General features: G+C 38.3%; 1 protein-coding gene across 3 annotated transcripts in view; it reads right to left on the bottom strand.

Moving 5' to 3' along the window:
- Positions 1 to 26402, bottom strand: part of EIPR1 (EARP complex and GARP complex interacting protein 1) — a 97414-nt gene that overhangs the window by 3627 nt on the left and 67385 nt on the right. Inside the window, exons 6-9 of one of the 3 annotated variants that reach the window (XM_075049210.1) lie at positions 17721 to 17857; positions 13031 to 13198; positions 11629 to 11796; positions 11520 to 11543 (exon numbers count right to left, since the gene is read on the bottom strand). In XM_075049210.1, the coding sequence (XP_074905311.1) occupies positions 11520 to 11543; positions 11629 to 11796; positions 13031 to 13198; positions 17721 to 17857 (497 nt within the window). The remainder of the gene's footprint in view (positions 1 to 11519; positions 11544 to 11628; positions 11797 to 13030; positions 13199 to 17720; positions 17858 to 26402) is intronic. The other 2 variants (XM_075049212.1, XM_075049211.1) reach the window with 2 other exon arrangements.

Raw genomic sequence — 26402 nt, 5'->3', positions numbered from 1 at the left:
AATATTAAGTGTCACTAACATCTAGATACACAACTTGCCATTTGAAATATAGGAACGCAGTAGTAGGCTCTAAGGAATTATTTTATACCAGATGTCTGCATGTACCTATGTTTTAGATAACACAGCAGAGTCAAGTCAATGTTAAAGACCCCATTTGGAGGGACAAAGTACCTCTTATTCTCAACTTGAGTGCATTTCCCAGTGTCTCAGAACCTACACTAAGCATCTCTCTCTCTAAAGCAAGTAAAACTACAGTGTATGATCTAAATGCACTTAAACACACATTTTTATCAATATCTTTTCTCTTGCCATGCTCCATCCCTTCCTTTCCCCCTTTGTTAACTGAATTCTTAAAATAATATATAATCTTATTAGAGGTGTGTAGATAGGTAAGAAGTTGCAGTCCTTAACGTCATAGTCTTTCCTGTGCTGCCATCCTGGACCCATTCTCTCTGGAGTAATGGAAGGGAGATGGAGGCACCACTCTGAACACTTCAGTTTTAGTCTCCCATTCCTAGAGTTATAACACCACCAGATTCTCATCTATTATTGTATACCTTACCTCTCACTGCAACACCCAAGCTCCTGGTCACCTACATCATGAGAGACAGACAGATTCTTTTTTGCATTGCAAATATTTAAGAACAGACTCAGGCAATTCTCTGAAGTCCAAACCACCCAAGAGTCACTGATCGTGCTCTGCTAGCTGAGAACAGCCCTTCTTCCCTCCACTCACAGAGCCAGTCCCTCCTCTCAGAACACAACCACAGCACATTATTCTGTAGCTACAGGGTAGGTGAGTTTTCAGAGGATGACCTTAGAGCTCTTCACCCACAGAGGATCACCTCTGTCTGACAGGAATCAGTCAGCCTTTCAGAAGCATCCCCCTGCCTCCCAGAAACAGCCTTGTATTACAGCTGCAATCCTCCTAACAGAAAGCAAAGCCAAAGAGCCTTGTGAATGCCACTCAATCATTTAAACAGATGCTGCTACTACAGAAATGAAGTGTTGTTATTGGCAGTCTTTGCCCTTTACTGCTGCTCTCTGAAAGCACGTGTCTCTACGATCACAAAGCGTATATGGTATCACATTTGAATCGCTTGCAGGATATCGCTGCTCCACCTAGCCAGCCTAACCAGCTGTGAATCTAACATCGCAATTAAAGTTCAATTGAATTTAATGAATAAACCAAAAGCAGTCTGATACTTCAGAACAGCTTCAGATACTTAGTTTCAAGGACTTTTATCATTTAGTTATGCTACATTTAAGGTCAACTAACAAAAAAAGGTCACAGCACAAACAACACGCAGCCCCTGGTTAATTGCAAAGAGCAGGCTTGTTTTGCAGTTCTCCTGAATATGTACTTTGATACAAACCATCTAACAGCAGAGAGCTAACAAACACACACACACACACAGACACTTCATCTCCTGCAATGTGTTTTTCTAACTTCCTGCTAACTGACATGCCTGGTTAAGTGAAAGTTGGTCATGTCCCCAGACAGCAATGTGCTTCGTGCGGTGCTCACCCACTTACCCACAACTCCATTATTCTGAAGGTTTCAGATGTCCCTCCGGATAAGCAGGGGAGTAATGCACGGTGCACATGGCTGTCAGGGGACACGACCGACTTTCAGTTAACCAGGAGTCTCACTTAACCAGAGGTTGGATAAACAAGAACAAATAAGCTTCTAGATTATACTATTTTCTGTATGCTCAGAGTTGTTCCAGTGTTTCATTTAAATAACACAGTTCATCTAATTTAATTTAGAGAAGTCATAGGGGAATGAGTGTTCAGGAAAGAATCCTGTAGATGAACTTCTGTTTGGCATTTCCATTTATAACTACAATTTTTAACTGTCTTTTATTTTTGTCTATACACTGAACTTCTTGGCTATGAAAGTAATTTTGTGACGTCCCAGAAAAAGAAAGCATACTATTCCATGTGGTTCTTCAGGCCACATGAGTTCAGTTTTCAGTGGTTTGTGGGGGGTTTTATGTTTGTTTTTTTTTTAATAGCGTAGATCTGTGAAAATATTATGTATAGACTACTTGAGCATAAGAATAGCATAGCCCTGAGACAGTTACTCAGAATCTGAGAAAATCCTTATGGAAGTGATCACTTCATGTAAAAGAGCTAGATACTATACAAGATAATCAGGATGGGAAAAAAGTCATGTCAGAATGACATGTGTCTCAGGAATAATACAGAAGATCCAAAAGAAACTGTTTGTAGAGAATGCTTATGGCACTATGAATGAAAACAGATTAGCCTTTAGATTATGTAATGGGTAATGAGCCCCAAAGGATTCTGCTACTGGAATAAAGAGCAGAATTTATTACATGAATGTGAAAGACTGTTCCAAATAATTAAAAACCCCAAAGGAGCAAGCTTGTTTGTGGTGGGTTTTTTTCCCCTCACAACAGGAATCTCTTGGAGACAGACCACCTTACCCCATGCTAATAAACTTCCAAGAAAACACCTCAGATTTGTCTGCATTTTGGCTATGTGCGTGAATTTTTTGGTAATCCACAACAAGCTGAGAATACTATTTTTGAATCTATATGAATCTAGAATACTTAGAATTGTTCAGAGTCCCACAACAACCTATTTACTCTCAACAAGATTTTACACAGCTTTTACATATTTTTTAAAGAATCAGCTCAGACTCTCCTACCTCCCCAGATATTTAATATAGTTTGGTTAATGTAAGAACTTACAGACTTGACAGCTATGACACTGACATTTATTTAAACAAGGTAACAAAAACTTTTAAATATATATATACACACACATATATAAACAGAGCCTACAAAAAAAAGATTATTTTGGTCACAGCACATACTAGTGGAACATGTACAAAACAACTTGTATTTATCTTAAGATGTTTCTTCTATTTAGATATTTTAATTATACTTCTGTTTTTATCAGTTTCTACAATTTTATTTCTCCTTAACATACAGTAAGTAATTTCAGAACCTAATATGTCATAGCACTGACAAGTGTATTTTTTCTAATACTCTATTCATAATGTAGCAATGATTAAAAGAATACTGTGCTATACTGCTATACTTTCATGTGCATTATTCTTATCTCGGAAACTTCCCATTTCATAGTTACCAACTCCTGATGACAATTCCCAGGTTACCTGCCTTCTTACATTAGATGCATAACACAGGACACAGAAGAGGAAAGCATTCAAAATGGACTGGATACTGGGCTAGTCAGCAGATCTTTGGCAGGTTTTGGAACAGGGAGGAGAGTTCAGGACCTTAAATTTCTTCCCGGGTAGAGAAGTTCAGAAACAGGAAGAGTACCTGTACAGAGGTGGATATGAAGTAAACTTTCTTCTATGCTACTTTAATAAGTATAATTCAGGTTGTTGCCAAAACACAGAAATTTCTGTTTTGACATAAAAGCTGCAGGTTATGGGTGTAAAAATGTAGTTGCTATGCTATAGCTAGTTTAGTGTACCACAGGTGCAGGTTCTTGGCCTGTTGGTCCCTGATAGAGCAGTCTGACTAGATTATATTTGATAAGCACACTTGGTAATCACTTGTTATGCCTGGCAAGCTTAGTAAGATATTTTCTTTCTAGTCCTAAATCTCCCTGCCCCTTAAAAGGTTCCTTTAGTTTCTCATTTTCCTGTACTATTTTAAGGACTTTTTCTGGCCAGATTAAAATACCTTTTTCTCTCCTTATATATGTTCTTGCATTGCACCAACTGACAAGGCATCAAACTCTTATGTCATCAAGAACTCATAGTAAGAAACGTGTAATTTCTACCTACATCCTGCATAAATTTAAGACCTGTGCCACACAGAGCTGAAACTGGACTGCTTTCTCTTTTTAGTGTTATTCACATAGCACGACCCCTACCAGCCTCTCCTATGAAAGGAGAAGAGCTTTCATTTTACTAGATAACTTTGAGGTTAATTGTGTTACAGACTTGAGAGAGAAGCCTGTTAAGTCTTGGATAATTGTTTTCATGTAGAGAGCTGTTGTCTCCTATTACTTCTCATGCTAACAACCACTTAAGTTTTCAGTGCTTGCGATTCTGTATTGTCACCACAATGTTCAATAAAATATGTTTTTCAGAGTCACCAAAAATCATTAATTCCTTATCACAGTCAAAATTAAATCCTCTTTAATCTAAAAATTACTATGAAATAGATGTGATTCAACAGAGCAGCAACATGTACTGCAGCATCCAATATGAATCCTGAAAAGCATGTCATTGGATTCCAGAATAAGCCCTGTGGATGCCCTTTCTCTTTAACTGCAGGAGAAAACTTAGCAACTGTAAGGTTTTGTTTCTGGTAAGCCTAGACAACACACTACTTCCTCTTTCACTCTCTTATTTTATACTGGAACACAATTTTTATATATAATAATTGGCCATTTGTACTATTGTAACTATTATCCCCCCCCCCCCCCCCCCAAAAAAAACCACCACCCAAACCAATAGCCTTCTGAACTGCTTCTACAGGAAATGCTACCTTTAAAAACAGGAAATGCATATTTTAATACAACATGTTTCATAGTTGTCCTAATACACAAAATGAATTAAAGAGGGTATATCTCCTCATAAGGGTTAAAGAAAGAAATAGTATGGAAAAAACCACACATTTTTAAAGCAAAACAGCCTAAGAATTGGAAAGTGCTGCTGCACTAGATTTGGCCCAGCTTCTTACATATCCAACCAAATTCTGAATACTGGCATTCCCCAAGACAGGAACCATTTAAGCTGTTTTAATTAATTGAGTCTCTTCATGGATTCCATAGCATAATCCCATGACTTCTAGATTTCTCCGAGACATAAATACCACAAGCAAAATATCATCAAGATTAATACTATTGGCAGCTGTGTGAAAATACCCTGAAAGCCTGCCTTATCATGAACATTTGGCAAATACTTTTTAAAGTATCAATGCTGACAATTCATCCTCCTGAAGTCACTGGTGTGTATACAAAGGTGTTATGTTAGATCACACAGTAGTTCGTATGTATTATCATGAAACCACATCATTTACTATTCAAAAGGCTCCAAACTACGTTTCTATCACAAAAGGTAGAAAACACCACACTTCCTTTAGATGGAATTTTGAAGGAATCTCTTTCTACAGAGAGGCCACCCACCATTTTCTCTGGTCCATTCTGATTGCAGAAGAGGTTCCTACACTTAAAATCTCATTAAAAACTTCACTATCTCAATGAGATACTCTGTACTGGAAGGACCAATCCTTTACATGTCTCAGCTTTAAATGCAAAATGGTGAGAAGTGCTTGTGTTAGATTTTGTTCTGTTTGTATCAAAGGACAGTGTGGCTAACATCTATGGTGAAAAAGATGGAAACATCAGACTTCAGGAAACACACTACAAATGTATTTCTTAATGTGAATTTCTGGTACCCTCTTCAACAGATAACAAAGATAAGGATAAGCTTAGAACATATTGTCAAAAAACGTAGCATAATGGAGAAGGCAGCATACTGACCTTAGTAATCAGTTCTGCCAGTGAAAACACAGCAGTCATCTCAACCCTGTAAACCACAGAGAGAGCTATGGGATCTGGTAGCTCATTCTGCAAAAATTAAAGTTTAAGGACGGCTTCCTTTTCAGGACTGATGTATAAGCTCAAAATGCTATTGACCTTATAAATCTTTTAATTGGTATGGATACAGAAAAGGCTTTTTCTCTTAAAAAGCAAGTCCTCCATTATCCATTCAGTCTTGTCACGAAGTTCTGGCCATATAAGTCATGAAGAATGAAAACACTGCTGTACATGCAGAATGTACCTTGTTGGTGCTCCTAAGGGAGCGAATGGCCTTCCCATGTTGCATATCATCAGCATACCAAACACAGACCTACAGAGTTTAAAATTCAAACCTATAAGGCAAATAAACTGTATCAGCTTTGTGTGGCAAGGTTTTGGTAGTGGGGGGGTTACAGGGGTGGCTTCTGTGAGAAGCTGCTGGAGGCTTCCCCCATGTCTGACAGAGCCCATGCCAGCTGGCTCCAAGACGGACCCACCGCTGCTGGCCAAGGCCGAGCCCATCAGTGATAGTGGTAGCGCCTCTGTGAAAACATTTTTAAGAAGGAAAAAAAAGTTGCGGGACAGACACAGAAACGGCAGCCAGAGAGAGGAGTGAGACTATGTGAGAGAAACAGGCCTGCAGACCCCCAGGTCAGTGCAGAAGGAGGTGGAGGAGGTGCTCCAGGCACTGAAGCAGAGATTCCCCTGCAGCCCATGGGGAAGACCATGGTGAGGCAGGCTGTCCCCCTGCAGCCCAGGGAGGTCCACGGGGGAGCAGACATCCGCTTGCAGCCCGGGGAGGACCCCATGACGGAGCAGAGGGATGCCCAAAAGAGTCTGTGACCCCGTGGGAAGCCCATGCTGGAGCAGGCTCCTGGCAGGACCGGCAGATCTGTGGAGAGAGGAGCCCACGCTGGAGCAGGTTTTCTGTCAGGACTTGTGACCCCGCGGGGGACCCACGCTGGAGCAGTGTGTGCCTGAAGGACTGCAGCCCGGGGAAGGGACCCTCACTGGAGCAGTTCATGAAGAACTGCAGCCTGTGGGAAGGACCCACGTTGGAGAAGTTCGTGGAGGACTGTCTCCCGTGGGAGGGACCCCACGCTGCAGCAGGGGAAGAGTGTGATGAGTCCTCCCCCTGAAGAGGATGAAGTGGCAGAAATAACGTGTGATGAACTGACCGTAAACCCCATTCCCCATCCCTCTGTGCCACTTGGGGGGGGAGGTAGAGAATCTGGGAGTGAAGTTGTGCCCAGGAAGAAGGGAGGGCTGGAGGGAAGGTGTTTTGAGATCTGGTTTTGTTTCTCATTACCCTACTCTGGTTGATTGGTAATAAATTGAGTTAATTTTCCCCAAGCTGAGTCTGTTTTGCCCATGATAGTAATGGGTGAGTGATCTCTCCTGTCCTTATCTTGACCCATGAGCCCTTTGTTATATTTTCTCTCCCCTGTCCAGCTGAGGAGGGGGGAGTGATAGTATGCCTTTGGTGGGCACCTAGCATCCAGCCAGGGTCAACCCACCACATAAGTATATTCCAATAACTAAAGAAAAGGAATCCTGATTGGTGAGTAAAGATGGTCACACTAAACGGCAAGAACCTAGTAGGTTTTGTTTATTGTTAGAAATAGCAATGTAGAATTAAAATGACTGCCAGACTAGTTTAATACAACAAAATATAGACTCACTAACATAAGGACTTTGGATGACCAAAGAACAAAGAAAGGATGTAAGACAGTCACCACCTCCCTTTGAAGGAAGACAGTGCTCTGCAGATGTCTAGAAGGGAACTGACAGACACTTTTAGGAGCTTTGGAATCATGGCAAGTTCAGTGTTGTAGAGAGGAAGTCCTTGCAACACCAGAGTGCAAAGCCACTAAAGAAAGAGAGGACAAGGAGAAGCCCACCTTAATCAGTTGCATTCTTAGATGTGGAATGACCCCATGTTTTAAATGTTTTGTTCAAACTGATACATTGAAAAGCACTCCCTATATTCTTGTCCAGGTGCACGAACTTTGTCTTGGGGATGAAAGCTAAATGCGCCCCAAATACTCACCTCTTCTGTTCTGTTTTCATTTGTTTTGTACACTTTTTTATACCTCTGGATCAAGGTGCTAGAAATTAAGCTAGGAGTACAGCATTTCATTCCCCATTTCTCAGCTAATTTTTTTTCCATATTTGAATTGTGCATTTAATTACCCAGACTAGGGACTTGACCAGAATACACCATAGCTCTCCTCTGGCCACGTGCCTTTAACTCCTCCCTGCAGACGGCTCAATCCTCTTTTTTAGACTACCTACTTTCGACAGAGGCTTTGGGCTTCCCAGACAGAAAGCACTGATGCTTTTCCTTATTCAGTGTAAGAAAACAAATGCAGTTGGCATATTTCTCCTAGACACATTTCACAAAGGCAGTGCATGCACAGCTAGCATGTTTTGGAACAAACAAAAGCCACTGTTAGTGAGAAGAGATAAACTCGAGAATATGGCTGATGGCAAAAGAAAATCCTAAAGGGAAGGATCAGAAGTCTCCAAAGATGATTCAGAAGGCAGTAAAGGCCCCTGATCTGCAAATAGTCAGGGGCTAGAAGCATACCCAGGGGAGGTATCATCTCCTTTTCCTGTTTTTATAATCTTTACTCTCGGCCACTATCAAGATACATGATATACAGGCTAGGGAGACCTTTGATATGAAACAGGGAGGCTGCTCTTAATGTTTTTATGACTGATGAAACAACAACAATAGCAGTTTAAAAGTAGAGAAGAGACCGCAAACTAGTTGCTCTGATCTGAATCAGCAGTTAAGAGGAACTAAAGATCACTCGATTGCAACAAGTGACAGATCCTCATGCAATAGTTCTAGTTTTATTGCTTAGGTAAGCGTGTTCTGGTCTCCAAGATGGGAGCACATACAGTTCCAAGATGTCAAAGACATACATGGACAACCACCCAAAGGAGAAACCTCAAAGAATAATTCCTTAGTAACAGTAGAACAGCAACTTTTGGATTGTTGTCTATTCATTACTCAGTGAACCTGTACTCTTTTCTTAAAAAGAAAAAAGTTACCTCCAAATAATTATTTTGCAGTTGCAAACCTTAAAAAGTAGGCAGTTACTACAGAAAATCTGGCAAGAATAAACGAGTGGGTAGATTCATGCATTGTTCTACATGGCTGAACAATGAAGTGTTAAACTGACATATTACTTGCTTCTGTCTCTAGCCAAGCAATACAATAAAAATTAGAAAGTTTACTACAAAATATATTAAAAATTAACATAAGCCTTAAAGATCTCAGAAGTCTTAGCTGTGCACAATGGTATTACAATTCAACGTTTTTAAAATATGGGGATATTTGCTAGGCAGAAAAAAAAAAACCAAAACAAAATTTGAAGATACAACTGGTACATACTCTTCATTTTTATATTTAATCCAATAAATATTTTTACAAGTTACTTTATTCAGAACATGAAAAATAGGTAGCCCCTGAGGAAAGAGCCTTTTTTCTTCTTTCCACTTATATTTCAACCTTCTTTTCAGATACATTTGGTCACTCACTCTGAAGGTGACTGGCTGGAGATACTAGTTGTACAGACACCTGCTCTTCCTGGTGTATTTCAAGGTACACCCAGAAAGGACATTTTTTTTTCAAGATTTGTGTGCTAATTAATAGCAAATCAGATGCCCTCCAAAACAGGATAAAATTGAACCCCATGAGAATATAACACTGTCTTGAAAGTCTAGAACACACCCAAGCAAAAAACCAAAACACACCCCCCACACACCACACCAAACTGTACAATAAAAACCTGTTCTACACAAGAGACAGTACCCACAGAATGGTGGAACAGACTCTTCAAAGAGGTCTCCAGGAGGGAAACAAGTACTAAAGCCTAAATATTTGGCACTAGTGGTTGACTAACAAGAAGTATTCCCAACAGCTGTTATGCCCTGCTTCATTAGTGCGCTCAGAACTAAACAGACATTCAGCTGGCAACAGCTCAAGGTTGGTGAGCACCTTGCAAACATCCTTCCAGCTCAACTCATAACAAGGAGGGGGGACAAAAAAAACCCACAAAACAAGACTCTTACAGTACCAATCAAATGTTACAAAAGCTAATGCACTTTCCCAGGTTTTATAGAGAACAGATTAGCAGCTGAAAAACATGTATTTAAAAGGCAAATGCAGTACTGATACTCCTGTAGCTTCTGGAAACAGGCATGGGCTCTACATCATTACTATACAAGTCAGTCATGATGTGGTTTACATCCACCTCATAGCCAAAGGAAAAGATGCGTTATATTTGTTGTATTGCTTTGCATATTCTTGGTTTCAAAAATTCCTATTGTAGAAACAATCACTTGTGTTTTAATAAGGCAACCTACACGGTCTACAATCAACAGAAATTCAGAACTCCAGATACCCTACTATACAACATCTGTCAGAACACTATTTACTTGTGATTTTGTTTATATTAACACATGTCCACCATATTTTAAAAAAGTCTCTTTCTCACTTCCATTAACGCTATTTATCTTCCATCCAGAACAGAATAAATTGCAATCCCCAGCCAAACGTAAGGAACCAAAAGGTACATCATATTTAAAATGCTGTAGTTTAGTTATGTTCTAGAAAGTATGTACTGTTGATGCGAGCAAATTTCTAGGTGCTTAATTTGATACACCTTGATTTTCCAGGCACTTACATCACCTATTGCCTCCAGAGGCATCTTGTACATTTAAAATGAACCATTTCTATATATGGGATAGCTTCCTTATTTAAGATTTAAAAAAAAAATGGTTTCCAAGTCCTTTATGTGAAGCCAAAATGTCAAAACTATTCAGAGCAAAACTACATCTTTATTCATAAAATAAAGGTGCAAGAGCAACCTTAAAAATGCAACTAGAGAAGTAACCTATACTTTATTTAGAATTTTCACTGAAACTTCTAGCAAACACAGCTGAGCAACCAGGGGATCTTTTTTGTAATTTCCTTGTTCCTCATCCCATCTGACTATTCTTCATTTTAAAAGATAGTTCAGGAGGTAATCTGCCTATTTCATTGCAGACAGCTTTGCATATTAAAATAAATTAACAGAAGTAACAAAACAACTGCTCAGTACAGACATGAGGAACATAGATATCGACAGTTGAAAAGAATAGAAAAATATAGACTAAAGCCTGTTGGTCTCAAAATATTTTACATGAGTTTCAGTATCATCATCTTCACTTTGTAAAGAAAGTTTGCTGAAGATCACCATGTAAGCTAGTCACAAAATTAGAAAGCCTCAGCCCACACTAGATCTACAGAACTCCCTATATAGATTTATATATTCATAAAGAAGTACAGAGAGCAAAACAAGCATCATATATTGCACAATGAAAAAGTTGAAAGCAGACAAAAATGGAGGATAAAGAAATGATTATTTCAGCATTTCAGTTAACAATTTACTAAAAACCCCGTCTCTCCAAAATTCACGTGCAAAATACGTGATTTCTCACACACCCAAACAGATGCTGTCTAGAAATGCTTGCAATAACATGCATTATTCTCTACCAAGACTGTCAAAAAACCCCAAACTTCTGTTTTGCTTGAAGTAAGGTCTGATGAGTTACTGGTTTCTAGAGCAGTCAGCAATATTAAGAGTGAAATGTACAAAAGTTAATGTATTTATACTTCTTTTTTCTGCCTGTGCAGAAGCTCACCATTAGACTGGTAACATTTCCTAAAGGTTAGAACACATACACAGAAAATGCAAAAAGCAGATTTTTCAACTCTCACTTAACCCAGATTATTGTATGTGCTTGACTTGATCCAGAGCTCCCTTAAAGTGAATCTTTTCACTGAACCAGTGGACTTTAGGACTGGTTGTTGGCATCACCATCCCCTTCCTACCAGTGAACACATCATGACCGCGCCAATCAGATTTAAAGTGTGTACTGCACCCAAGACTGAGTAAAAGAAGAACGAAGTAGGAATTAGAACTACTTACCAGAAAGGCCGGTATACAAAAATCCTAGTCAGCAAAAAAATAGCATGTTAACCATTACAATGAAAAGACCAACTATAAGCATCTGCATAAAACTCAGGAAACTTCATACTTCTCTTCTTGATGCTGGTCCTCTTGGTCACTTAGTTCGTCATCATCTACCATATGCCCAAATGGTTCAGAAGAAATTGATACCATATTAGACAGAATAACTCTGCTGTCACTGCTTCCTGTAAGGATCAGCTGATCATGAGAATGATTGTATCTGACATTCCAGACCCTAAAAAATGAAATCAGAAAGAACAAAAGGCTATTCTTGGCAGGTACTGCATCAATGTTAAAGGATTTTTTTTCTAAAAACAGCACTAAAAACTGATCTGTGACTTAAATATTGTAAGCATGCATAGAAGTGATGTGCCTTACTCCAAAGACTGGCATCTTCATATGGCTTTTAAGCTTCCACGTGATCTGTTTTCTGAGGTGTCTTTAAAACTCAACAAATAAGTTTCAAAAAAAAAAAAAACCCAAAACCAAAGAACAAAACACACTATTCAGTGGTATCATTCCTTGAGGTTACATGCCAATTCATTGTTTAGTAAGTCAGATAAATATTTAAGTTCTAAATATAAAAATTTGCCCAGAGCAAAATATGGATTAGAAATACCCTGTTAAACAAAATCTCACAACATTCTTACAGTAAAGTTTAAAATAGACTCTAAAACAAAAGTAGGATTATATTTCTCTTCAATTTTAACATTTTACATATCAAGTTAATACCAAATGTCTTATGGTTCTTGTTTTATTATTTTTCTTTTAATCTTCTGGAAAAAAGTATGAATGCTGCTTCTGTTAATTCACATCTTCATTCCCCTCAAAGTAGCTTCAGGGTCCAGATTTATTTTGCAAGAATTACTCCAACCCAAATTTTGTAAAATATGAACTGCTCATCTTTTCTTAACCACTGAAGTCTGCAAACATCAGACAAGATTCTCTCCTTGCTCCAACTACAGGCCAGAGCAGTAGATACAGGCTCTAAATATTATCTCAGAGAATAAAATGACTCTTGCATATTCTGGCTTAAGGGCTGTGAAGAGCATGAAAAAAGTGTGGCTGAATTATTGAGCATTTCAACCATTCCACAACAGAAGGATAGATGGCAGCTGATTTTCTGCACATCAGGTGCAACAGATCAGGCTCAATTTGAGCAGGCACACCTGTGTCCCAGCTGGCCCCTACAAGCCAAGTTCTGTGCTGTGCTTCTCAAAGGTGTACCCTATCTCCCAACAATGTTAACGATAGTTTCTTGCCAATTAGACTAACGTTGTCTAAACTTTTAATTTACAATCACACAAGGAACATTCACACATTGAAACCTTTCCTCTGTGCGGAAAAATGATTATTCACAATAGCACAAACATAGTTAGTTTGCATTGTTCCTAAACAGTAAAATAATTAGCTGAATAAATTACATAAGCCATCCACCCACAAAACAGCATGCAGATAATTTGTTCTACCAGTGGGAATGCTCCTCTAGTGTCTTCACTGGTTCAGTGACATTTCTTGTATCCCAGAATTTCACCTTGCAGTCATCTCCACAGCTAGCCAGGTAGTACTGTTTATTGGGATTAAAGTCTAGGTCTCGTACCAGCTGTCCGTGTGCATTTTCTATGCAATATATCTGTCTGTAAAACACATTAAAAAAATTATATGGTCTATAAAAAGCTAACTGCACTCCACTGACAGGAATCTGTTTCCCTGGGAACTTGCATAATCCCCTTAGCACCCGCAGACCTAGAGTTCCCACCGCTGGTACATAGTTTAGGGAAATCCCAGCTGTTAACAGTGACTTGTATAGATTTCTCAGCTTGCATTGAAGCTTTGCTCTTTCCTTGTTTGCATTAGGATCGTCTGGAGCTAAAAGGAAACAGTTGTTCCAGATGATTCTAGCACAGCTCTCTTAACAACTGTTATGAAATCTCTGCTACTAAACCACAATATTTTCAGATAAGAGCTTCTCCACCCCTAAGTAATTATATTAATTCTGTATTTATGACATCTAGTTCTCCCTACATGAAAAGCTGAGATGCAAGGGATGCAACACATATGAACAACAGCTTTTTATTATTGCACTATTTTGAACTTAACCTTTTTGAGCTCTGGCATTTATCATTAATTTACCTGTGGCCCTTAAACTACTCAAGCCACGTGCACACTCATCCATCTGGACCGCTTCAGAAAACATTTGTAGTACTGCTAACAACCTAGCATCCTTATTCAACACATCATGTTCCACCAGTTTGTCTCCCTACCTTGCCTCTTAAACTTGGGTTTTGTTTTGTTTCCACTATTGCATTACCAGTTTTCTCAAAGCCACCATCTACCAAAGCTTTGCTTAGATTTGACAGTCTCCTACAACCTTCACCAGAACTTGTCAACACTTTGTAAACTTTTTTCTTTCTTAAAATGAAAGATGTTTCTCTTCAGAAAACATAGACTGACCAAAACTTTGTATTTCTTGCGCTGTACATATGGTCTCCTGTCAAGACCAGATAGAGAAGTCTCTTGCTGTTAATACCTAACTACTAATACAAAGCAAAGTAGCTCCATAAGGAGAGATTCAAAGTATAACAGGCCTATACTAAGCCCTATCCTGACAGCTATGGCAGTCACTCAGGATAGAAGATATTACTTAGATATCCAAGGTCAATACTCAGTTTCAGAGATTAAGGATATCACTGAGGTATGCCTTTCTACCAGACATTCTGGGAGCCGAATTCAACATTTCCTCTTAATTTCTTGAAACATTTTTATGGGAAAATTTTTAAATCTCAAACATGCTTGCAGCAATAAAACACTTTTTTCCTCCTTTATTGCACCTTTCACTTCTTTCTTGCACTTCTTGCATTGCTCATGGAAATGTGTGCAAAGGCTCAAAAAGAAATACCACTGTCCACTGCATATTCAACAGTGCTTCCCATGAAAGTCTTTATCCCAACTTAACTATCATTCTGAACACTTGATCCCTTTCCATCCTGTGGTGGGTTGACCCTGGCTGGGCACCAGGTGCCCACCAAAGGCATTCTATCACTCCCCCCTCCTCAGCTGGACAGGGGAGAGAAAATATAACAAAGGGCTCATGGGTCAAGATAAGGACAGGAGAGATCACTCACCCATTACTATCATGGGCAAAACAGACTCAGCTTGGGGAAAATTAACTCAATTTATTACCAATCAACCAGAGTAGGGTAATGAGAAACAAAACCAGATCTCAAAACACCTTCCCTCCAGCCCTCCCTCTTCCCCGGCTCAAATCCACTCCCAGATTCTCTACCTCCCCCCCCAAGTGGCACAGAGGGATGGGGAATGGGGTTTACAGTCAGTTCATCACATGTTATTTCTGCCGCTTCATCTTCCTCAGGGGGAGGACTCATCACACTCTTCCCCTGCTGCAGCGTGGGGTCCCTCCCACGGGAGACAGTCCTCCACGAACTTCTCCAACGTGGGTCCCTTCCCCGGGCTGCAGTCTTTCAGGCACAGACTGCTCCAGCGTGGGTCCCCCGTGGGTGTCACAAGTCCTGACAGAAAACCTGCTCCAGCGTGGGCTCCTCTCCACAGATCTGCTGGTCCTGCCAGGAGCCTGCTCCAGCATGGGCTTCCCACAGGATCACAGCCTCCTTTGGACATCCCCCTGCTCTGTCATGGGGTCCTCCCTGGGCTACAAGTGGATGTCTGCTCCCCCGTGGACCTCCCTGGGCTGCAGGGGGACAGCCTGCCTCACCATGGTCTTCCCCATGGGCTGCAGGGGAATCTCTGCTTCAGTGCCTGGAGCACCTCCTCCACCTCCTTCTGCACTGACCTGGGGGTCTGCAGGCCTGTTTCTCTCACATAGTCTCACTCCTCTCTCTGGCTGCTGTTTCTGTCCCACCAACTTTTTTTCCTTCTTAAATCTCTTCCCCCACAGGCACGACCACCGTCACTGATGGGCTCGGCCTTGGCCAGCAGCGGGTCCATCTTAGAGCCAGCTGGCATTGGCTCTGTCAGACATGGGGGAAGCCTCCAGCAGCTTCTCACAGAAGCCACCCCTGTAACCCCCCCACTACTAAAACCTTGCCACACAAAGCCAATACACTTCCCAAACATGTATATTCTTTCTTTCACTCTATCATGCTACCTACGGCAACAATACCTACACTGAATTTCCCACTCACATCATAAATTAAGGCTAGACCGCATGAACTTTTTCTCCAGCTACTGGCTCCACCTTCTCATATTCTTTTTTCATATTTTTTAGAATATATTCTTGGAGTCTGAATTTTCCTGATACAATTCTCTCTTTAAATCCATTCAGCCTAGTGTCTGTCTCCTCTGCTTCACAAGCTTTTCTCTGATTAAGACTGCTAGTCTAGGATTAAGACCAGTCTAGTCTAGGAGTCTTCCCACCAACCTCTTTTTTTCCTCCCCTTCTTTGTTTGCTATGTCCAAAATAATATAACTCCCTCTATCTTACAGCTATCATAATCGCACTATGTGGAAGTGGCTATTTCTAGCTACTTCTTTAGTATCTCTCCTCTCTTATTCTTTGCCAGTATAGCAGTTTTCTGTCCTTGATTCCCTACCCCTCCTCATTTTTTGCTTCTTATACTGCCACATTTTATACTGCCCTGACTTTAAACTCCTACTTCTAGCCTAACTAGTCATTATCAAATATTCACATCATTCTAGACATATTACAGTGTAATTGCAGATGAGACTTAGTCTTGCACATATTTTTCAAGTACACTGCAAACAGCTCTTTGGCATAGCCTAGTACTCGTAAATTGGTTCAAGGACTATCTAACCTGAGCTTCACTTAAAGTAATTAGAATTGTGGGGTTTGCTTTTGTTGACCAAGCTACGCTTTCATTGAGAATCTTGTTAACATCTGGACTATCTATCTTTCATAAAAATTACTCAGAGTATTCATTTAATGCAAGATAGAGATGCTTTTTCTAATGAGACAGAGCATGTAGGAGACTTCACAACATTTAACATTTTCTGCTTAGAAACACAGGCTTTAATCTTAAGGTCTGCACGCTATATATTAAAAACAGGATGATTACAAAAATATCACAAAAAGGCAACTTAAAAACCCACCCTTTCTCCTTTGACCTTTCTTTCCTCTCTTGTACACTTCATTTAAAAGAGTCTTCATAAATGAAAGCATACACATATATATATACGAAGTTAGATTTCTATATATCCTTTTACAAGGCAAAGAACAGGACTTCCAAACCTGATGACAAATGTACAGGAAGTGACTTTTAATTACTATATTTGTATTTTTAGCTTTTGTTCCTTAAATTAAATAAACCTTTTCAGCAAAAACACCCAAGGCTGGCAAACACAGGGATTTATTGCTACACCCCTGAGCTGGCAGGAACCATAGAACTAAATTTAAAGTCATCCCCCTTTAAGGCAACAAAAGTTATTACAAGACATCAGTCTTCTCGGTTTAGTGATAAATTACTATGTGCTAAGGGGATAAAGCGTATCTTAAAAAAGCTTGCACAGGCTTTAGTAGTCATGGCAACAGTTGTGCACAACATTACTCCTTTGCTTATCAAAATCACAGCTGAGCAGGGGGGAAAACACCTTATTAGGTATATTCAAAGCTTTAATTGATTTGGTTATGATTTTGATAGATTCAGTAGTTTCATATAACCACCATGCTACAATCTTTAATATAATATAGTATAGCATACTATTTGTTAAAATCAGAAGAGTGAAGAGTGAACTTAACCTGTGAGCTACCTTCAGAGATTAAAGTTACCTTTAAATAGTATGCTATGAAGACAGTTCATAGCTTAGTCAGGACTGCTGTTAAAACACTTTCAGGTTGAATTACAGAACAGCTTCATTCAGGTAATGCCTATATATTGAGCAAATCATCTTGAGACTAGTACATAGTTCAGTAAAACTCAACATACAAGTTAGAATTAAAGCTGAGGGGGGAAAACCAGAGAAAACCCTTTACTAAATTGTAAATATATCAGCTATGCAAGCCCAACCATTCCTTTTATAAATGATAGCTTTGCCACATTTCTAATATAAAAAAAACCAAAAAAACAAAAAACCACCAACCCACAAAACGTTAGGAGCAATGAAAAAATCTATTTTCAAAGGAGACTGTATTTTCTAGAGAACAAGACTGCAATTTCTCATTACCTCATGCTTCGTGTATCCCATCCTCGAACAGTGGTATCATTGGCTGTTGCAATCTGTGTACAATTATGGTGTGGACTCCATCTTCCAGAAGTAAATTTTAATTGTCCTTTCCCTTCCAAGGCTGTAGAACTAGAGAGCTAAAATAATGAAACAAAGCTGGCAATGTTTCTAAATGTAACGCTAAAATGAAATTGGTTCCACTGAAGACAAAACCTGCACAATAGCCTATTGTTCCAAGTGTAACAGATTATCAAAATCCTAGGATAAAAAATGGAAAAAATTAAAAGCTAGGGCTGATTTTGTATCTCAAAGTAATTTTTACAAAGGCTTATACAGTGTAATGTATCCAGAAATATAAGAAGTACTGTACTACTTTATAAACTAAAATAAGCAACTTCAGATCATTTGTTGAAACAGTAGATAGACAATATGGGCACATTGCACAAATCTGTAGCTGCCTCAGACAAACACGCATGCATGTAGTTTCATGAACAGTCTTACAAGACTGTTTTTCCATGTCAAAATGTCAAATTTTATCTTTAGGAACAGTGTCAAAGACTCTTCAATAAACCTATAGCAGCTTTTAAAAATAAAAAAATCAAGGCCCAGGTGCCCATGTCATCACATACACGCCTATTAAAATAACAGCGAGTACTAGATCACAAATCTACAATCTGTGAGAACTAAAGGTTTCAGTTCCAAAACCAGGCTTGCATGTCATTGAGCAGACAGCTCTCCATCTCTACAGTTAATGAAAAGGTACAAAGCCATCAACTTTCTCTTTGAAGTTGTACAGCAAGTTATCCTCCAATTCCATATGAATGTGGGGAAAAATGAAGCTGCAAACACTGCAAATTACTTTGACTTCTAATCACTTACTGAAACTGATATCTAAATATCTAAAAGGGGATAGGGAGAAAAACCAAAATACTTGCATTTTAATCAGATATAAAATTTATACAAATTTCCAGAGGCTAGGCGGACAGCAGACTTATTTGGTTACCTTTCACATGATGTTCATATTTCAAAATGTTTCATTAAGTATTTCACAAAAGCAGATTACTGTGCTGGATCTTGTTGGATCACTTTTCTCCTTTACCTAAATCCTAACACATCATAAATATTCTATTACATAGAAGTTTTCTCAGTGGAAATATTACACTTTGATGGATGAAAAAGGCTAAAACATAGATACTGCTTACGTTAACTTTAACTGATGTCAACAGAAAAATATGCTGGCAATACAAGACTGCTTAAATCTATTTGTATATAGTACCAATGTCCATTTCTGTATATTGCTAACTTTTTACTATTACAGTTTTACCCAGAAGATCATATATATTTAGCATTCAGACTAACAATCTAGAAATCACAACTCTTCTATCACTGAAGTCTATGCTACCTAAGATGTGTTGTCTTCCAAACATTTTGCAGTTGGTTTTGGTTTTGGGGGTTTTTTTGTTTGTTTGTTTTTTTAAGACTGTAGAATTCCCAGCATGCAGGATCATATATCGCTCCTGTGTTCATAAGTGATATAATGCTGTGGTCAAATCTACTCCTCTAGCACCATTCCTCCTTAAGTACAAATACTGTCTGAAAACCTTTCTACAACTTGCAGATTATTACTATAAAGAAAAATACTGCACAGGACACCAGACGTGGGATAATGAAGTGCACTGTTTATTTTTTGACACATACTAGATTCCAGGCACAAGAGATTATGCAGAGTTAGAGTGGGTCATTTAAAAAATTAAACTAATTTTCTTTAGTAAGCACTCTTGGCCACACAAAGCTCAGACTGGGGGGAGAGGAGGGAAGCAAATGTTAAAGTGAGATAGTACCAACAAAAAGAGCATCTTTCATCAGGTATTTCCAAAATCTGTTTTTGAGACAGAAAGCATCACATATCCAAAATATGACTTGGGCAGAAGGTCTTTGTCAGCAGTAGACAATACTTTCTCCAGCATTCCAGCCATATTTATTTTTTTAAAGTCTCCATTTCAACTTTTATCATGTAAACTATTATCAAAAGATGAAATTTTTTTTCTTTTCAGCCAGAAGTTTAGGGGTGAGGCCAGCACACGCATCCTGCACTATTTCTTAACAACATATATGAAAAAGATCACACACATGTTAGATTGGTCATCCTTGCTTTTCCAAGCAATTCTTAAGCACTTGCAGAAATTAAATGACATCTTTCCTCCTATGGATGTCCAACTATGAATACAGCCAAGTTCCCAATCAACTCATAGTAAACTTCTGTTAATAAAATGAAATCCCAGAAGTTACTGAGTAAACTGTTGTTCAAAGTTCTTCTGCATGTCTTCTATGAGCTGGAAAGGAACTACATAGATTCAAATGACAGCTAAGAGGTAAGGGGAGGAAATTTTCATACATAAGAAGGAATCCTTACGTAGCAGAAGGAAGTCTGCAAGTCTCCTTCTTGGAAGTCCAAGAAATGAGCTTGAAGGAAACAAAGCTAGTAGTTTGGAATCACAAATGCAGGTTCAAAAAAACCTTAGCTTTAGTTTTAATTCATAACTAAATATACAGACAGGTAAGCAAGCTTTCTTTTTATCTTGAACTCTTCCCTCCACTTCTTTAAAGGCAGAAAAGTTGCCTACAGAAGGAAAGGAAAACATGACAAAGGTATATTTTAGGCATTAATCTCACATGAGGATTTGGATTTGTGCTGCCCAGAAGATGAAGACATGCAGCTCTGAGAGCCTCACCAGATACTGAAGGAAAACAATTCATCATAATATTTTATAAACACAAAATGTGACTTACAGTAAGAAGCGAGTAAGATCAGATGTCTTCTTTTAGATAACAGAATTAGTTATTGTTCTTGCATTGTGCAAGAACCACACACTGACTTTAGAAAAAAGACTGGACAAAATGAAATCTCGAACCATGTAAAATGGTTATCAGAATATAGATGGATTTAATACTGTTTATAAGTGCTTAAGTGGATCAGTCCCTAAAGCTGGTAACATAAGAACAATAATAAAAGGGCAGTATGGTATTATACTACAATTACATGAGAGCAATGATTTGAAATAAAAATGGACAGTTCTGAAAAAAATTAAGCAACATAACATGATCAGAATAGAACTGTATATATTATCCTCAGTGAGGGAAGGGGTTTTACAAAAGCAAAGTATCTGGATCTGAAAAAGTCTATCCTAGCTTTGAAGGACTGACCTCTGTGTATTCAAATAAAAATAAGTTGTAGTAATTGACGTTTCAATCAAACATCAATAAGGACCGAGATGCCTCTTTTTCTGCTTCAAGTTTTCATCTCATAAGCACTGATTTGGAAAGAGGAAAGGATAGGCAGTATCCTTAAAAAAAAACAAACCCCAATATATATTAGCCTCTAGAGGGCACAGAAATTATCTAGAAAAACCACAAGCAGCATGGAGACAGTGAACCAATTGTTCATGCTCTCTTCCAAAAAAAGACCTATGGGCCATTGAATGAAGCCTGTATAAGTCAGATTCAATAGTAAACAAAAGAAAGTGGTTCTCCACCCAATGGACTCCTTGACAAAAGACACTTGAATACATAAAGCTTACTTATGTCCAAGAATAGAACAGGAAAGTACTTGGAAGAAAGATCTATTGAGGGTTACACTAAACAGACAAACCCAACCGGCTCAGAAAAATCCTTGGATTGAGAAAAGTAGAAGACTGACTGAGTGTTAAGGGCAAAGTATCCAATACATTTGCTCCACTGAACTTTTCCTTGGAGTCTGCTATGGCCACTGCTTCAAGCAGAATACTGAGGCCAGATGGATTTGGGTATGGACCAGCATAACCATTCTTAGAACTGAGCAGCATGAAGCAGACAAATCGCAGAATTTATCAACTTCTAAGGGTGGCTGAGGGGGCTGTACTTTTCTCCTCTAACAACATGTGAAAAACAATGCTAGAGGACCAGTTCTAAAGTTCTGTAAACTTCTGGATGAAATGGTAACTGGAAAAATGTAAGCTCTGTTCCCTTACTACACTATCTTCATCTAATAAATAAGTTTTTATATGCAGAAATTGGCTTTAGTTTGGTTTTTTGTTGTTTTGTTTTGTTAACGTATGAACTAATTCTAAGGTAGAATGACTAAAAATTAGTAATTGTGTCATGCATTTGGGAGGTCAGTTGTTTCCCCTCAAACAGACTGTCCTGGTTTCAGCTGGGATAGAGTTAACTGTCTTCCTAGTAGCTGGTACAGTGTTATGTTTTGAGTTCAGTATGAGAAGAATGTTGATAACACTGATGTTTTCAGTTGTTGCTCAGTAGTGTTTAGACTAAAGTCAAGGATTTTTCAGCTTCTCATGCCCAGCCAGTGAGAAAGCTGGAGGGGCACAAGAAGTTGGCACAGGACACAGCCAGGGCACCTGACCCAAACTGGCCAACGGGGTATTCCATACCGTGTGACGTCACATCTAGTATAGGAACTGGGGGAGTGGGGGCAGGGAATTGCCGCTCGGGCACTGGCAGGGTGTCGGTCGGCGGGCGGTGAGCAATTGCCCTGCATATCATTTGTACATTCCAATCCTTTTATTATTACTGTTGTCATGTTACTAGTGTTATCATTATCATGATTAGTTTCTTCTTTTCTGTTCTATTAAACCGTTCTTATCTCAACCCATGAGTTTTACTTCTTTTCCCAATTTTTTCTCCCATCCCACTGGGTGGTGGGGGAACGAGTGAGCGGCTGCGTGGTGCTTAGTTGCTGGCTGGGGTTAAACCACAACACAGACTTTGACACCAACGGTTAGAAAACGTCTCCCAAGAACAAAATATGTAGAAAACAGAGAATGTTCTAGTGCTCTAATTTGATTAATTTATAAATTCTTATAACATCTTTCTGGATAACAAAAGTAGTACAAAATTAAAGTAAACGCTACATTTCCTAGTATGTATAAATGGTTACCAGCGACACTTAAGCAATATTTTTACTACAAAATACAGGCTCACATAAAAGTGTTAAAAATATGAAGATTTCTGTTAATTAAAATCAATCCACTTGGTAGATATTAGTAAACAGACTAGTTTCTTATTTCAGAATTTTCTCATTTGAAAAAAATGGGATTATCAGTCATTATATAGGGAGAGCCAAAGATGCAAATTTCTATGTAAAGGCTTAGCAACTGCAGCAATCTACTACATACTTATCAATACGTTGATATCCTGCATTTTCTTTAAGGAAATGACCTTGGTTTAGTTTCTTGATAAAAATGTTCATTACAATTTGAAGTATGTAAAATATATTGTTGGGGGTTTTTTTAACACTTAGAAATTATTTGAAAGATAAAAAACCAGAAATGTTTTACTTGATAAATGAGAAAACATGCCTTTTGACTCCTGAATGCCTTTTTAAAAAAAATATTTAATAACTTTAGTTTTCTTACCCTTACAGCAGCAGCTGTTTTAAACAGAATAAATAAAAACAAACAAACCCAAACACAAAAAAGTGAACCCTAAGAAACTCTCACCTCTTACCCAAGAAGTTGTAAGACTAAAAATCTGATGGATGTTCAAGTGCATTCTAAACAAGACAGCACATGCTTATTTGATCTTGACTGCCTTCTAGTGAAGACAGGGTAGGGAAGACATCATAAACAATTAAGTCCATAAATATTTAGAATTTCTAAAGAGTATCAACTGGAAGAAGTTAACTCATGGTAGTGATTATTAAATTCATTCAGACAAATCACACACATTATTTTTTTGTTTTTTAAGCATACGCTCATCAACTGGAAATGGGCCACAATTCTGCTCATGCTAGAGGTTGTGTGGACACATCAAGACAGCCTCAAGGAGATGTCCTTTTAATAACCACAGTAACAAAGCCATTTAAAGACTATTTTGAGATCCACATTAAGAAGGGATGAGTGTGTTTCTGGCTTCTTATTGACAGAAACAGAAATATTGATGAGGATTTTAAATTCATCAAGTTCAATTCCTCCCACTGCAGGCAACCACGCCACATAGTCCTTTCATAACTGTTCTTGTCTCCTGAACCATCTTACAGTCATTTGCCTTTTCAAATAGCCTCATCATACTGGCAGCTCAGAGTCATTCTCAGAATAGCTAAGTAAGAGAATCGACATATTTTTAAGTGCTGAGTTTCTACGTCACAGCAAGAAAAATACTTTTGTTCCTGAAACACAAGTTTTCTGCTTTATACTACAAAAATTAAACTAAACATTAAGTTCATCCACTGAAATATATTGTTACTCCTATATACTGATGATGCATTCCAAGTTTCTGTCGTCAACAATTTTCATCATTTCACTCCTACTTCTATGCTACTGTTAAGGAGACCATTAAACAAAATTGATCCCAACACCAACTCTTTAAGAACTGGTCTTCTATCCTCTTTCTGATCCAGTAATTAACTTCTCTTTCATTTTTCATCAGACAGGTTTTTGCCCTCCTTTAATTAATCTATGTTTACTCTAGTTGCAGTAATTATGGGGCACTCTACAAAGTTCTCCACTAAAGTCCACAATGTATTTCCTGCCTTGAGGAACAGCAGCCATCTTGCCAAGAAAGCATCCCATGCTTATTCTTAACATCCTCCGATATTTGGGTACGTTACTTTTACCCAGACAGAGTGTGAAATCTTCCCCACAAGACCTTCTGTCTTGCTTGGAGTGCCACTGCCAGATATCTTCCACTGTTTCAAATTAAGATGACCTATACATTAAATGCTACTAAAGAATCCAGAAGGGACAAGACATCTAAAAGGAATCTAATTAATCATTTGCATAAAAATGATCAAAACCACACCTCCACTTCTCCCCTTTCTGAAAACATAAGGCAAACAGAAAAATGTAGATATTTTAACATCTCCATTTCATTCTGTTGCACTCATCTGCCATTCCAAACATAGGGCATTTACCCAAGGAACAGTTCTAGTGATTTGGTGACATTGGAGCTAACGTCTGTATACAGAAATATTAACTGTCATCTTTTCAGCAGAATCTATCCAGACTTTGTGGATTGGTTGGGCTTCTCTTGGGTTCAGCTAATGATTATAAATGGCAAAGAATAGCTAATTTAATTGCAAAGGGTAATGATGCAGTGAGCATAAGATTAGTTTCACCCCAGAAGGTAAATGTCCTCAAAACAATAATAAAGGGAGTGATCAAGAGGACAGAAGAAGCTTGTCTTAATGCAAATACACACATATATTCCTGTATTATATACTATAATGAAGAAACAAGTTAGCAAAAAACTCTGAAAGGGGTAAAAAAAAAAAAAAACCAAGCTACCAAACTGTATAGTAAGTTATGGTTAGTAATGTTTCCTACGACACGTTGACCAGATAATTCAGAGAATGAACACACCAGTAATTTTATTACAAAGAAGTGCTGAAAGTATCAGGAACCCTAAAATTCTTCAGGCTAATTCTAATTAAACAATGCGACTTGTAAGTCCCAGGCAGATAGAAGAGATTGCACCCAATAAGACTCTGAAGTTTCGATCAGTGTAGGCAAGCAGAAATTTTGGCCTGTGCAAAATTTTAAAGACACGTATATTTTCAGTTTTTCACCAATACTACACCTGAGTTTTAGATGAACTTTTTCACAAACGTGAAAAGTCCATGAAGAGTAGCATTGGGTTTACCTCTTGCCATTAAAATTAATATTGCCTATAATGCATACCTATCCAAAAAGGAAGCTACTGAAATGTGTTCTTACAGGAAGACCAGGAAGACCAGTACTCACCAGTGCAATGAATACCTCCTTACTTCTATTACCTGATACAGATAGAGTGGACCAGTTCCTACTTTTAGTTAATGATGATAATGTCATTCAACTTAAATACCATCATGGTTTTGACAAAAAGGGAAAAAATTCAAACACACTGACATTATTATCTTAATCCTAGGCTATTGATTTATTCAGTTAAAATAATGTAAATACACACACAGGTACATGGTTATTTCACTTATAAGTCTAAAGTAACAGGAATATTTTGTAAAGACTTTTCCCCCTCAACAGTCTCTACAAAATATATAAGTTTACTAGCTACTTACTGCTTTGTCTGCTACAACCAAACAGCATGTTAGCAATAAGACATCAGGTGGCTAAGACTTGCCAAAAATGGACAACCTTTAATTCTAATGAACAATAAACACAATGTTTCTTGTAATTTAAATAATCTCCCTGTGCATCTGCATATAAAGCAAATGTGGACTTCCTGGCAAGAATTTTCTACATAGCACCAATTGACACCTTGTATAATCAGCTGTAACCTCCAAAGGAACTGTGAATGGTTTCCATGGTCTCTCTTCAGAAAACTTTTTTTTTTTTTTTTTAAATACATGCCCCCTTTTTAATGTTGGTGAGAGTTGGTTTTTCTTTTTTTTTCTGTAGGCTGTCCTATACCTGTTTTCAAGGCCCAAAAGGTCTTTTTCTCAATATACCAGAAAAATCTATTTTTACACTCTGAACAAAAAGCATTAAAATACAAATCATGTGCTTTTGAGGGTTACAACATATTTTGCATTCAACAATCCCTTATAAACAGGACATATACAGAAAGAAATCACTATTTCACCAACAGCTTATTGGCCTACAAACACTCCTTGTACATGGTGATAATCAAATGGAAAATATATTTATTGCTTACCTGTACCAATGCTATCTGTCTCCTAACCAACCTGTTCTC

Source organism: Buteo buteo, chromosome 17, assembly GCF_964188355.1.
Source record: "Buteo buteo chromosome 17, bButBut1.hap1.1, whole genome shotgun sequence".
In the NCBI taxonomy this organism is placed as follows: Eukaryota; Metazoa; Chordata; class Aves; order Accipitriformes; family Accipitridae; genus Buteo; species Buteo buteo.
The sequence above is the reverse complement of the archived record's forward strand: the minus strand, read 5'-3'. Positions and strand labels throughout refer to the sequence as shown.